The sequence below is a fragment of the Dioscorea cayenensis genome, chromosome 7, assembly GCF_009730915.1.
Source record: "Dioscorea cayenensis subsp. rotundata cultivar TDr96_F1 chromosome 7, TDr96_F1_v2_PseudoChromosome.rev07_lg8_w22 25.fasta, whole genome shotgun sequence".
In the NCBI taxonomy this organism is placed as follows: Eukaryota; Viridiplantae; Streptophyta; class Magnoliopsida; order Dioscoreales; family Dioscoreaceae; genus Dioscorea; species Dioscorea cayenensis.
Window position 1 is genome coordinate 22,491,349 of NC_052477.1, and position 14,846 is coordinate 22,506,194.

At 31.6% G+C, this 14,846-nt stretch overlaps 1 protein-coding gene across 1 annotated transcript; it reads right to left on the reverse strand.

The window, feature by feature from the left end:
- Positions 1 to 10,016: 10,016 nt before the first annotated feature.
- On the reverse strand, positions 10,017 to 12,256 carry LOC120265974 (protein NRT1/ PTR FAMILY 3.1-like). The gene is made up of 4 exons (XM_039273917.1): positions 12,066 to 12,256; positions 11,743 to 11,960; positions 11,116 to 11,672; positions 10,017 to 11,043 (listed from the first exon to the last, which is right to left on the reverse strand). Exons 1-4 carry the CDS (start codon positions 12,193 to 12,195, stop codon positions 10,134 to 10,136), a joined length of 1,815 nt encoding a protein of 604 aa, XP_039129851.1. The 5' UTR covers positions 12,196 to 12,256; the 3' UTR covers positions 10,017 to 10,133.
- Positions 12,257 to 14,846: the final 2,590 nt, after the last annotated feature.

Here is a 14,846-nt window from a genome sequence, read left to right on the forward strand (position 1 = left end):
ATTAATTCAAGCCTATCTAAAATTCCACACATTTGTGTGGTTCTCTTTGTTTTGGAAAATTTGTCAAATAATTGGAGTTGGACATGGAAAGAATTTTCTATGTTATTTATGAAATGGAATTATTTGTCAATGAAGTTATGTATGTGTCAACATTTATAGTATCTTGAAGATAAAAGAATGGCTCCAAAAGAGTGGCTCCACCACCAAGTCTTGGAATGCTTATTGATGGAGTCAACATTAAAGCTTTTGTTTTATGTTCTTCTTTTGTTTGGCAAAATAAATTAATCAAAATTGAAGTTTTTGCATCCATTGTGAGCATGATATTATGCTTCATGAGACTTCACAAACCACAAATTATATATCATTAATGCTAACTAAATTGTAGACTTTATCTCAATTTACAACAATTTGTACGATAATATTTTAATAATTAAAATTTTTAAAAACAATACGTATAAATAAAGAAAATTATACATTAATTGTTGCCATGATCCTATCATCCATGTAAACAGATGAAATTTCATTATCAATCATTTTCATCATAAACTAATCTATTAATTACAATAGTCTTGGAATTTTTCATCATATTAATAATTGAAGCATTGACAATAAAATTACATGGTTTACCTAATTTCATGGGTCTACAAAACTATTACACATGTGTAATATCTACCTGTTTTTAATAAACACTTACTAAACACTTACTATATTAATCCCGAGTACACCAAATAAAATAAAGTTTCTAACTCTCATAAAAAAAAAAAACTCACTATTTTTCCTCTTAAGAATATTTGTATTTTTTTTCAACCCTAAGCTAGCGCTATATCAATGAGAGAAGCAGCCAATAATTTATTGGCTCATATCACTATGCTATATGTGATAAATAATTACTTTCATTATTTCTTAGCATTTTATAGATAGTAATGTCAATTATTCTCCTCCATTTTCTCAACAACATCAGCGATTTATGGCAATATTAATTACTTTTTTTATTTTATGAAGTTGTATTGCATGCGCACAATGATATGGTGGAAAGTAATATTTAATGCTAAGAAATAATGAAAGTAATTCTTTTGGGTGGAAGTATGGTATATTCTTTTTTTAATAATAATCGTCCGGATATACAGTGTATGTAGGTGAACAATACTATTGGTGGAGAGATTTGAACCCATGACCTCCACTTTTACACTTTGGTGTTATACCATTGGGCTATCCAAAGGTTGACGTATGGTATATTATTTAATTATTTACTTATTTTAACATGAGAATTCATCAATATTTTATATTGATAACATGGACAAGCCATGACACATATCCATTATATCTCAATCATGCATTAAAAGAGAGTCAAATCCTCGACCTCTCTCATATGAGTCAAATCAAACTGCTCGACTATTATAGTGTTGGCTTCATAAATAGTTTTTAAATCATGCTTTAAAATATATTTTTTGTTCTCAAATTACAACTCTATAAATTAGTTCTTCAACCATCACAATAAGAAAGTGATCAATCATTTCTTTACAAGTGAAATGTTGGAGGTTCAACTCCCCTTGTAATAATAGTTGAGGATTTTGGTTTGTAAACATTTATCAATTAACAAAAAAAATTCAAACTAATAGTTAGTTGATGTTGGAAAGCAATCATATGTGGGATATTATAAATAAAACAAAAACTTTATATAAGAAATGAGAAAACCCGATCTCAAAGACGAGATGAGACAAAATCAGGACCTGTGTATCATATAATTTTCTTAAAGCAGATTCACCATCCTCCCGTGCTTGGATTTGAATTAGTATTTTCTTCCCATATACAATAGTTTTCAGTTGCAAGACAGCACCATTTTACAACTATGACAAACTGAATTATGTGAGTTCTATCACATTGTACCTAGAATTTAGGCCTACTAAGAGAAAGTAGGAGAGAAAGAAGGAAAAGGAAACATCTCTCTTGTCTTAAAGTTAGATAATGAATCCTTTATAAAGGCTTTAAGAAAGAGAGTTAGAAACCAATTGAAACTCCAAAATTAAATTCTAGAGTTTCAATAGTTATAAATTTTTCAAAATCCAAACTAAACATAGAATTTGAAAGGTATGAAACATTTTCGGATAAGTTCTTTTAGAGTTGTAAAGGAATTATAAGAGTGGAATTAGTTTAAAATCCTATGGCAATTATTTAATTTTCCAAATTCCAACTTTTCAATTTCCGTTCAATATTTAATTTTCCAACAACCCCCCTCATCAATAAAAATTGGAAAACAATTATGAGAAAACACAAAATTTTTGACCTAGTTAGCGACAAAGCATATCAGTAAAACCTGCAAAGGATAGGTAGATGTTAATCCTTGGACCTTCCCTTGAGAAAGTATACTTATTTACCTACTAAGCAATAGACTTTGTTGTCCTCGAACTGTTCTGTCTTTATGCTAAATGATAATACATTTCTCACATGAATCTTCACCAACCGAAACGCGCTAAAGCGAGATAAAAAGTAGGTCATGGGTTTGAATTCCTTCGATGGATAAACTTGGCGACTACTATACAATACTTGGATTGTGTTGAGAGGGCAAAGCCCAGCTATCGCTCTTAATTAGGAGGGTAGTCTGTCAAAAAATATTTTTAAGGAAAAAGTACAAAAAAAACCCTTGTGGTTTCCGAGATTTATAAAATAAGGAGTGAGGTTTTTTCCAATTCTATGATGTGTAATTTCCCAAATTTGAAAAAAGAAGAAAAACTGTTACCAAGCTATTAACAGTGTTAACTTAAATGAGCAAAATTATCATTTCATTTAAAAACTAACTTATATGACATAATATATATATATATATATATATATATATAAGTTTATTAATCTATTCCAAAATTTTACTAAAAAAATTAAATTCCAAAAATCAAACAAAATCATGTTAAAATCATGTTTTTATGCCATGTGGTGATTTTTTACATGAATGGATGATTTTGCCCCTATCAAAAATGACAGTTAACACCGTTGATTGTTTTTCCTCTTTTTGCAAATCTGAGAAACCACACATCATGGAATCGAAAAAAACCTTATTTTTTATTTTGTAAATCTCGGAAACCACAAGGGTTTTTTGTACTTTTTCATATTTTTAATAAAAGTGAATAAACCACAATTTAATTCAAGAAAGATTAGTACATAGATGATTAGAACAAAGTAACATAAATAGTATATAGTGAAATAGACATAGAGGAACTAAAGAGAACATGAAGACAGAAGTACAGCTGTCCACCAGTGGTGGATAGACTAAGACCAAGACCTCAAGGAGAATAGCGAAACAAGACATATGGCAAAAGTCAAGTGGTGGACTTGGATGGATCGCTTTACATATTGCTAGGATTTTCTGTCACGCCCCGACTCGCGGGTCCACAGGACACGACAATTGCCGCAGCAATCCCGAGGAGGGATACCCCGCCACTCAACCCTCAGGACGTCGCAAGGCAAATCAATACACCTGGAATTCAACAATAGTAACAACAACAACAACAACAACAACAACAACAACAGTAGGATACAGAAAATATAGAGGTTCACAAATACATAAGGAAACAACACTAACAACAGTAGAAAATGCTAGTACATGAAAGTTTAAGAGTTATTTAGATACTAAACCATGCAACAAAGTTTTCTACACACTAGTGGATCCATAGGTCTTACAATATGTTCCATGACAACAACAACATACATGAACTGAAGGAAATACAACAGAAGATAGAACGCTGCCACACAGTCACACCTACTACCTGCAACAGAGTAGGAGGAAGAAAGAGGGATGAGTAACTCAAGTTACTCAGTGAGGGGAGGTTAGCACAACTTTAGCAGAAAATACACCAACAGTAATAACATTAATAAAACATCAAAATAAAAGCTTTACCAAAACAATACTAGTTTAGAAACATTAACACATATAATAGAAGTCTTCAAAGGATTAAAATAACATAATAATACCAAGAAAACCATTTTTACCCCAACTAGGGTTTACAACACCAAAACCACAAAATATGGTTTTAATAAATTAGCACAATACCCAACACTCACCCAGCATAACGTGGTCTAGAAAACTCTCTAAACCTTCGCTGTGGCCATGGCTAGGTTCAGAGTCATCAAGGTACTCATGCCCTTGACGTTGACCCATCAGCTCACCGGTTGGTGACTCCGGCTACCCGATGAATATCCAGTCAGGGCTCTACACTCCCACTTGAACTGGCCCTCGTAGTAATCAGTCGGTCATCACGCCACCTCAACAGGCTGGTCGTGGAGACCGCCTACTGCATTAGGATATCACCATACAGTCACCACAATAAACACAACTCCACTCGGAGTATAAAAGTCATCCATTTTTATCAATCAACAACACCTCGACCATTGTACGAGGACAAGATAAAACACAAGGAAAGCTCAAGCTTTTAACACAATTTAATTTATAAATCCCACACAAGAAACAACATGGTAACCATTTCCTTTCAACCATTTAAAATGAGTTTTAAGCCTTAGATTTCACAAAATCAATGATTTCCACAACAAATCTCAAGTTTCATACAAAATAAGGATTTCACAAACTCATGGATATATATATATATATATATATATCACAAATCCAACAATAACAAATCAAAAGCCAAATGAGACATCCAAGATTTTCTCAATAATAACTATCATTCACCAAAATACCAAACAAGTATAAATCAATAAAACTTACTTAAAACATGATATGTATATATATATATATATATATATATATATATATGTATATTCATATCTACCTATTGGCACTCTTCTAATTAAAGCTATGCTCAACAATTCCACTCACCGAATTGGCGATTTGTCTTCCTCACTAACTACTCCTCGGCTAAATCTTTGGCTCGAGCCAAGACTTCTCCTTGCCAAAGTATAACAAAACACAACAATAATTAGCAAATAAAATAAATCACATGAGAAAAACCCTAAGTTTTCTAACAAAGAACCTTAATTCGATCCAAGAGTTAGCTCAAAACTAGGTCTAAATGTTACCAATGAATTCCTGAGGGTTTTAGCTTCACTCTAGTCCAAAGAAATCAAAGAAACAACTAAAGATTGTCGGTACTACAATAACATCGAATTTGCTACAGTAAACCGGCCCTTATACTATGATTTTCTCCCAATTTACAACACCAATTCAAGAAATTTCTTCACAAACATTCTCATATATGAACAACAAGTCAATGGCTTCAATTTGAGCAAATAAATAACTAAATCCATGGAGAAATCTAGGTTTAAAAAAAATCTAAAAACAAGAAAATACAAAAAGAAAATACGGTATAAAACATTAAATCCAAGCCTACCAAGTTCAAGAGTGAGGGAGGAAGGGAAATGACATTTGGTTCGCCGGAAAACCTGGCCGGAAAAATTTTAGGATGAGAGAAGGGTTCGGCCAAACTAGAGAAGAAGAAGAACAAAGGAAGAAAGGCTTTTAGAGAAAAAAATTCGTGTTGCTACAGTAACTGACTGCTACAGTAACAGATCACTAAAAGACCGGGCTGCTACAGAACTAAACCGCTATAGTATTGGACTGAAAAATCTATAGAAATGGACTATTTCAATCTACAGTAAAAACTAATTATAACATTTTTCACTTCAATGATAATTGTTCAAAATATTTTAAGTCGATGAGATCTTCAAAGAAAATAATAATTGCATTATTTTGTAAAATGATTTTTTAATTTATTCTACTTGCTACTGTATGGACTAAGATTTGATATACAAAAGTATATCACAATGTATGAAATTTTACCAAGTTGAGCTTTATAACCCATATTTTGTTTTTTTAGATTATATCACTTAATATTTGCTAACAGAGAAAAGTGAATTACTAACTCTCAATTTAAAAAATTCAATATTTAGTGATAAAAGTCTTTCTAGAGCTCAATTTTTTAAAAGTGATTTCATTAATCTTATAACTTCATTCATCAACTAACCAGCCTTCTTTTTGAATAAATGTGGATAAACCACAGTTTTATTGGAAAAAAAAACAGCATAAAACACTGAAAAGGGAAACTGAAAAGAAGACAGACTAACACTGAAGGGAAAGAGGATCAGGACAAACACTGGGAAGAAATAAAACATAACAAAACAATGAAGGCAGACTAAGACCTCACCAAGTACGAGATTCGCTGAACCCAAAAGGAGCAAGAGCAGAAAAAGAACAGAAGAAAGAAAGCTAAGTCAGTGAAGACATCCTCTTGGAGACACAGGCTAGCCCGAGCTTGGAGACAGAAGAAAGAGAATTACTCTCTGGGGAGGTTGATCTCTGGATCGCCGGCGTGATCTACAGACCTGGCGCTCAAGAAGTTGAGGGAGCGTTTTATCCTTTGAAAAGCTTCAAGGTTGGTTTGTTGAGGTGAGACTAGAGCTACAGATAACCAAGAGAGAAGCATGTTAATAGTCTTCAAAATAATAGAATGAAAGGATAAGCAATTAAGTTGTAAAGTTTGATTATTTCTCTCTAACCAAGTATTCCAAATAATTGCTCAGGAAATGAGATCCCAAATGTTCCGAAGATTAGAATTTAAAGAAGATATATAGGCAACCAACCAGTTCTTGTGTGTTTGAAACTTTCGAATCCTTATGAAATTTGATAATTTTTTTTAGTGAATGGATACAAGCCACAACTCTCAACCATTCTTGTGAGAAAGCATTGAACATTCAACTTCTCACTTAGGAAAAAAATAAATTACTACTCTCCTTTGTACATGGAAATAGTTTATCTCTTTATCATATATATATATATATATATATTTGTCATATTAACGGCAGAATATATTGCATCTCAATTGACTATATAAATTGCATAATTACTTCATCGCATTTAAGGATGGCAATAAAATTTTTATTATACAAATTAGCCCACTTTTAAGAAAAATTTCTTTTTCATAGTAAAATCAAGTTAAAAAGGAGGTGAGTATTATGTCATAAAAAACTTATCATAAAATTAGCAAATTCTTTCTTGCCATCAAACAAGATAAAAAAATCAAGCTGAAAATTTTATTAACAATTTTCGTCACATTTAAAATCCTTCCCAATTTCTTATAACAATGGCATTCACATATATATATATATATATATATATATTATATACACACACTATATTAATTAAGCTGACTTCCCAACTTAATGATAATTATACAAAATATTAAACATCAATGATTCTGGGAAACAGAAAATGATGAAAATACTAGTAATCTTAACCATTAATTTATTTTTAAAATATCACCACATAGTAAAATTTGATATATTAAATTGGGTTACAAGATATCGAAATATCTTTTTTATAATGTGTAATATTATATGTTATACATGAGTTTTTTATTAAAAAAAAAAAAAAATTTAAGTTCTAGGGATTTTGTAAAGCAATTTAATAATCAAACCTTACTTTATGAGTTGACACTCATGTTTTATATAAATATATATGTTCCAACCTTTCTATTTTACAAGCAGACTTGAGATTCATTTCTAATTTTAAAAACAAATTGATTGTAACACCCCTTCGTCTCTTTTCTGCTAGCCAAATAAAAAAAATCTCATTTGTATACTCCTAAAAAATAGGTGACAAAGGTTGAGCTGTCAACTCAATGAGTACACAATTTAATTATTTATACAATTATATCACAAATCATACAATGATATATATGTAATAACATGAAATCAACTATACTAGTGTCAAATGGGTCGGCTTAGCCCTGCACATCATCGGCCCACTATGTCCCGTGCGCTGTGTGTGCCGAGCTAACACAACCCGTCATGAACTCGTGTCGGGCCGGCACGACCCATCTACTACTAAGGTAGGCCTAACACGTGGCCCAACCCATTATATTATATTTATATTTTTGTTAAAAATCTGAAAATAAAAAAGAATCCAGAAATTGTTAACAAATTATTAGAAAAAGGAGAAATCTAAAAACATAAAAGAGGATGGCCTCATTGGTTAAAATTTTGAAAATATACAATATATATATAAATATAAATAAATAAATAAATAAATAAATAAATATATATATATATATATAAAAACCCTTATGGTGCATGTAAGCCTGACACGGGCCAGTGGGCTGCAAACCTCCAACCCAGCACAGCCCGGGGGTCTATGTCGTGCCCTGACTGTGCCGGCACGGTCTGTTTGACACCTTTAATCAACCATATCAATTAAATTCTTATAATAAAAAAATATGAACAATCAAATATTACGCATTATCAATCATACCAATCTGAAATTTACAAAGCATTACTTATTTTATACCATCATTAATTATTCCATTTTATTTATTTGGGCATAGCTTGACCTAGTTAAGTTTGTTCAATGATCCAATGGTCTAATGGGCATATCTCTTTCTCCGGGCATACGCTATAGTTGCTTATTATGGATGCACATCCCAATCCTATCAATCTTAGTACAACTATCATCGCCTATATGGACATAGTACCATGATACCCTATCGTCACCTATATGGAGAGTATCAACACCCTATTGTCACCTATATGGACAGGTGCAAGAAAAATCATAGTACACAACATAAATCTTTAGGCTAAAGGACATACTTAAACAAAGCAAGCAGTAGTCATCTACAATTTTATGATTATTACATATCTCACTTCATAACATTAAATAAATCTCGCTCTAGCTACCATAAATTTTTATCATCTCCTTTCCAACACATCTATGTCTGAAACATAAGAATTTAGTCTTATCTTAGGATAACATAAATTCCACCATGCAATCAATCCAAGAATAACAATATTGTACTTAACGTTTACACACACACATATAAAGTAATCCCTCAATGCAAATAAATTCATCACATGCATATATTCACCTGATAAAGGATACATCCACATACAAGTCACTTAAAGTAATCACTCAATCTAATCATTCAATCATATATATAAATTAACATAGTCAAAGATACAATCCTATATAAGTAGAAATAAAATACTTACCTCTCACCCAACGCTAAACCAAAGATTGTGCATCCTCTACTTCACCCATATTTTGCTCACTTGGTTACCGATATTGAATGTCAATAGCCTTTTTAAAATATTATCTAACCCTTTAGATTGTAAAGAAATTCAGGAATCTCGAAGAATTAAGGTAAGGGAAGGGGAAAGTTTGGAAGCTTAGAAGGGAAAAATGGGGCCTTTGTGAGGAAAAATAAAAGAATAAATTTAGGGTTAAAAAACATATCTATATATAGATATTTGTTAATCCACATTAATCTCTAGGACTTACTTTAATTCTATATTTTCCTTGTTTTTATATTGATCCATAATATTTAATTTATTTTTGATTTTCAATTTAGTTATAGTTTTTAATTTCGAGAATGTTATATTTATAATTCGTTGCTAATTTACAAATGGATTTCAGGTCTTCTCCAAAATAGAAATAGATTAGCAATGGATTAAAGTTGTATTTTTTAAATTTAAAACAGATATAATTTTTGTTTCTAAAACAAAAAATGAAACTCAAATCTGTTGCTAGTTAGTAACGAAACAATATGTTTTTAAATTTTTATTTCTAGCTAATTCAACATCATCTCGTGGTGAATAATTTGGATATTTATCTTAATAAACTTACCACGAATGATCTATTTTGTTCAAAAATAATTTTTAAAAATTATTTAAAATAAATATTTTTAACATTTAATATATATATAATTATATTTTTTTACAAAAGGATAAGTGACATTATGAAATTGCATTCCACCCCTAACCTTCTATATGACACTTCTATGCTTTACTGTTAAGCAACACTAACACTGGTAATTAATATATGTGAAAATACACTTCAAATTCTTCCAAAGGCATGGAGCTCCGGAGTTCAACTTGCCGAATTCTCTATAGTATTTATCGGATAATTACTCCCCTCCAAATCTCCCAATGATGAACATCTCTATTAATTGGACACTAGACAAGCACAACTTTCTAATTAAATATTACTTTATAATTTGGATAAGGAAAACTTTTCCAAATTCTGGTGGCAAGTTTAACTTTTATTTGATTCCACAACTACCTTAATATCCAACATATATATGTTAACAAATACCACTAAAATACAGGCACATATAATACAAAACAAATACAATAAAGTCTTATGCAAAAGAGGTCCCATTACTTTCACGCCCTTCACCAACCTCACTTTCTCTTCCCTCAGCCTTCAATATCTGGTTATCTTCCATCACTTCCAAAGGCTTCAGAGTGTGCAACATGGCACAGACAAGGAAATACATAACATTCACCACTTGCAATCCAACCACAAGCCAATAATAATAATCAAGCTTCCCCTTATTAATATTATCCGGCAACCACTCCCCACTCTTCTCTGTAATTCTACTCACAAGACTAACCAAAACTGTGCCCAAATAGCTCCCAATGGATATGGCCAACCAGTACAAAGCTGCTGCAACACTTCTCATGCTCTCCGGTGCTTGGTCATATAGAAACTCCATTTGACCAACTTGCATGAAAGCGTCACCAATTCCATGAATAGCATATTGAGGCACCAACCAAAACACACTTATTGGTATCACAGCTTTCGGTTCATCTATCAATCCATTCTCGGCTGCTGCAGCTTTCCTCTTAACCTCGACAAGTGCGGCGGACACATTGCAAAACAAGGTGATGACAAGACCAATACCAATACGTTGTAGGCTAGTAAAACCAGAAGGTTTATTAGTAAACCGACGAGCCAAGGGGACGAAGATTCTGTCATACATGGCAAGGGTGACTAGCATAGCAATGTCAGAGAAGACGGACATCGATGCCGGAGGAATTTTGAAATTGGATGATATATGTCGGTCCATTGTTCGAGCTTGTAGTATTGAGAATGAATGGTTATTAGAGGCAGAGGCCGCCAACAAGATTCCGACTACCCAGAATGGCAACACTCGGATAATACATTTTAGCTCCTCTACTCTATGAACTGTCGATAATCTCCATAACCTCAACTCACCCAATTGTAACTTGTCACTCTCTGTGACAATCGCTGCTCTATCAAAAAATCTGAAAACATGAAAAATCATTAGTTGTCATCTAACAAAGCATCAGAGCTACTGTAAATATTTTTCTACTGACCGGAGTTGGCTGGTATGGAAAAGTCTCCCCTTGGTGGATATGTCTGCATCCAACTGCTTGTCAGTGTAGAGAAGACTTGGGTCTGTTGGCTTGGATGCATTTCTTTTCCTTATGGCTGCAACCACAACTTGTGTCAACCTTTTCAATGGACTACCCCCAGGCTTTAACTTTATATAAAGCGGGTAACCGACCATAAAGACTAGCAAAGATGCAAACATAGAGAGTGTGGGCACACCCAATCCCCATCCCCACCCCACATTGTCTTGGATGTAGACCACCACAGTGTGTGCGGTCACTGTCGCCACACCCATGCAGAAAAAGTAGAGATTGAAGAAGCTCCCTTTCCATTTATTCTCTGGATCGCCGGATTCTAACTGATCGGCTCCGAAAGGGACGATGCAAGGCCGTATCCCACCGGAACCAATCGATGTTAATAGTAAAGACATGTAAATAACAAGAAGTTGCCACCAAGAAGCACGCTGGCACTTTTGGCTTTTAGAGCAAGACGGAAGCCGGAACATCCGCAGAAAAGAACATACAGTCAAACTAATCATTCCCTGTGAATACAATAAAGTAATTATTCTAAGCTCTGATGCTATGATAGATGGAAATTGTTGTGAATTTTACCAGTTCATAGATGATGGTGCCGACGGTGATGGTCCAGAAACGTCCGGCAAATGAATCGGCGATAAGACCACCGATTATCGGTGTGAAATCTGATGTACCTTTGAAGACTGTGAGTGTGTTTGTGGCTTGGACAAGAGGCAAGTGCAGTTCTTGAGTCAAATAAGTGATCAAGTTTGCATTGAACCCAGTCATGGCAAATCTATCACAAATATCATTTGCTACAGAAACAAAAATATTAAATCATCATCATCCTTTGTATTTGGAATTAGAGATCGCCAAAAATGAAAAAAAGGAAAGATGAGAGAAATGCATGTGTTAATTACCTAGTATAAATGGCATGGTTTTCAAGCCACCTTGCTTGTTCATCTTCTTCTTCTTCTTATTCTCTTGCTTAGTGGAATCCTCTGCCATAGTTAGACACAGAGGGGAAGGCGTGTCCAGGAACTTATGCATTCTTGTTGGCTATGGCATGGTGTGGTGTGAAACCTTTTATAGGCTCAAGCCGCTCAACTTGGGGTCATATATAACATATATATATATATATATATATATAATTTAATAATGGCAACTTATATATGGCTCAGTGTACATTCAAAAGAACGGTTGAGAGAGAATGAGAATACTTGAAAAGTATGCTGATTCATAACTTTTTTTTGTTTAAAACAATATTATTATTATTGTTATTTTCATTTATGGTAAAGTATTCTTTCAAATTATTTCATTGAAAATTAATTGCTCGTCCAACTATATTAAATACTACTCTGCTTGACTAACAATAAATATTTTTTTTAAAGCTTTTTTTGTCCAATTTGACTAGCAATAAAAGTCTAAATGGCAACTCTATCAAGGTGGTTGTGTGGTTAATTGATTATGAAGATTTTCTTAATGGTGCGAATGTGATCTGAAATAAATTTAAATTTTTTGACAAATTCAAACTGAAAACTAATCCTATTTGTCAGCGTCATTAAGACAGAAGAAGAAAGAAAATAATAAGTTATAAATGAGATTTTATTTTAAAATGATCTAATAAGAAATTTCTTTTAAAATTAAAAATTAAAAGAGAAAATATAAGGAAAAATCTAGAGATCTATTATTTATTTTTGTCTTAAAATATATGTTTAATTGTGAGTTGATAAACAATTATATTAGACTAACTAAGGTGAAAATTTTAAATTGCTTGACTCATACTTTTGAGAATTTAATTTTTTTTTCATATTGATTATTTTTAGTTTTTTATATGTAGTTTAATAAAAATAATATTAGAATATATGTGTCTTATACTAGTTTTTTTTTTATAAATAATCACACCAATAATGAAATCACACATATATGCAGTACCAATGATTGTCTATCTAGTTGCTAAATGAGACAAGATAAAAAGGAATTTTAGTGGCTTAACCAAGTGACTAATATGTGGATGACTTTCGTCAAAGCTTTCATCAACCTGGATCAATCTCTTATCAAAGGACTGCTTTATGCCATGTTGGAATTTCAAATAGAGAAACTTATCAATGACTACTATATTTACAACTTTCCGCCCAATCTCTTTAACAACTAACATTTTTTTATTTTTATACTTTTAATAATTTTTATAATACCAAAACTTTGTTCATTTCGGATAAGGAGGGAAACTTGCTAACTTGTGACCCAGCCCAGTACACCCAAACCAATCAAATCAACTAACCCGAGGAAGTCAGGCCAGCAACCCGTAACTGGTTTGCATTATAAAGGTCAAATTATTGGTTAAGATATCCTAACCCAGTGTCGGGCCAACCCGGTTGGGCACCATTTTTTTTTTTAATTTTAAAAGTAAAAGAACAAATTTTACAAAACTAATATTCACCAACCACACATCCTATATATACCCTTATATATCACATTATTTAAAATGAATAAATCCATTGTTTTTTAATGTATTACTTGCCTATATTATTAATATTATTTAAAATGAATATAGTTTATACTAAATTATTTATATAAAAAATATATATTTTTTTATAAATGCCCATTATGTGCAATAGTATAAATATATTGTTAATTTAAAACTTTAATTTTTCCACAACATTTTTGTGTTTTTAGGTGGGATTTCTAAAATCTTGTGTAATTTTAAACATGCTATTAATTTCATATCATAATATTTTCTGAAATATTAATTAATAAATAATTAATTTAAACTTTTGTTAGATTAATTAACAAATTTTTCACTGCAATTTAATTTAAAAAATTCTTTTAATTATATATTTTTCCTCCATCTCCATTAAAAATGTATTTTAAAGGAAAAAATTAATATTCATTAACCCATTAATATTTTAAAAAAAATTTAGATTTATCATTTCTATATTTAACTGTTCTTTTATTAAAAAAAAAAAAATCTTTCATTTAGTAAGATCTCTTCAGTCCCCACCATCAATTCATTTTAATCAAATCAATGAATCTTAAAGAAATTCAAATTTAATCTCACTTCAAGTGATATCCAATTTTTAAAACATTGTGAAAAATATTTAATAATGAGTATACATAGGAAGGGCACATTGTGAACTTTATCATAATTACATAGTGGCAATCATTATTGGAGAATTTGCGATTGATAGAGCCTATAGTTGATTTCCTTTAGAGGGGCGGAACCAAGTGGGGGTTAGCAGGGGCTAAAGCCCCCTCGGCACCGGAGAGAATACTTTTTAACCAATATAAGATTTGATAGTTTATGATTTTTCTATACTTAATTCCATGTAAAATATAATATTTGGACATATGAAAGTGTGGAATGTGGATGTGCTTCAGTGGTTAGAGGGTTTATCCCATAAGTTATATGATCTCTTCACCCACCCAAGTTCAAATCCTACTTGGTACATTTTATTTTTTAATTTAAAAATTACTATTATTTCAAAATTTTAATAAAATAAATCTTATATGCAAATTTTAGTAATTTAAAAAAAGTTTGAATTGGTCATGAGGCCTAACATATATACATATATGTTATAATGTACCATATATGCTAGAGTGAAACAACAAAAGTTTTTTTATAAACAATAATTGGTTGTTTGTAGTGAGAGGGATCAATTTTACCATATTTTAAAAAAATACAAACATGAGATGTATTCTTA

Excerpts from the sequence above, each read along its gene's own strand:
- LOC120265974 (XM_039273917.1), bottom strand. The coding sequence starts at position 12,195 with ATGCATAAGTTCCTGGACACGCCTTCCCCTCTGTGTCTAACTATGGCA. Across the intron at positions 11,673-11,742 it reads GCACCATCATCTATGAACTG|GGAATGATTAGTTTGACTGT; the intron begins GTAAAATTCACA and ends TTGTATTCACAG. Across the intron at positions 11,044-11,115 it reads TTCCATACCAGCCAACTCCG|ATTTTTTGATAGAGCAGCGA; the intron begins GTCAGTAGAAAA and ends TCATGTTTTCAG.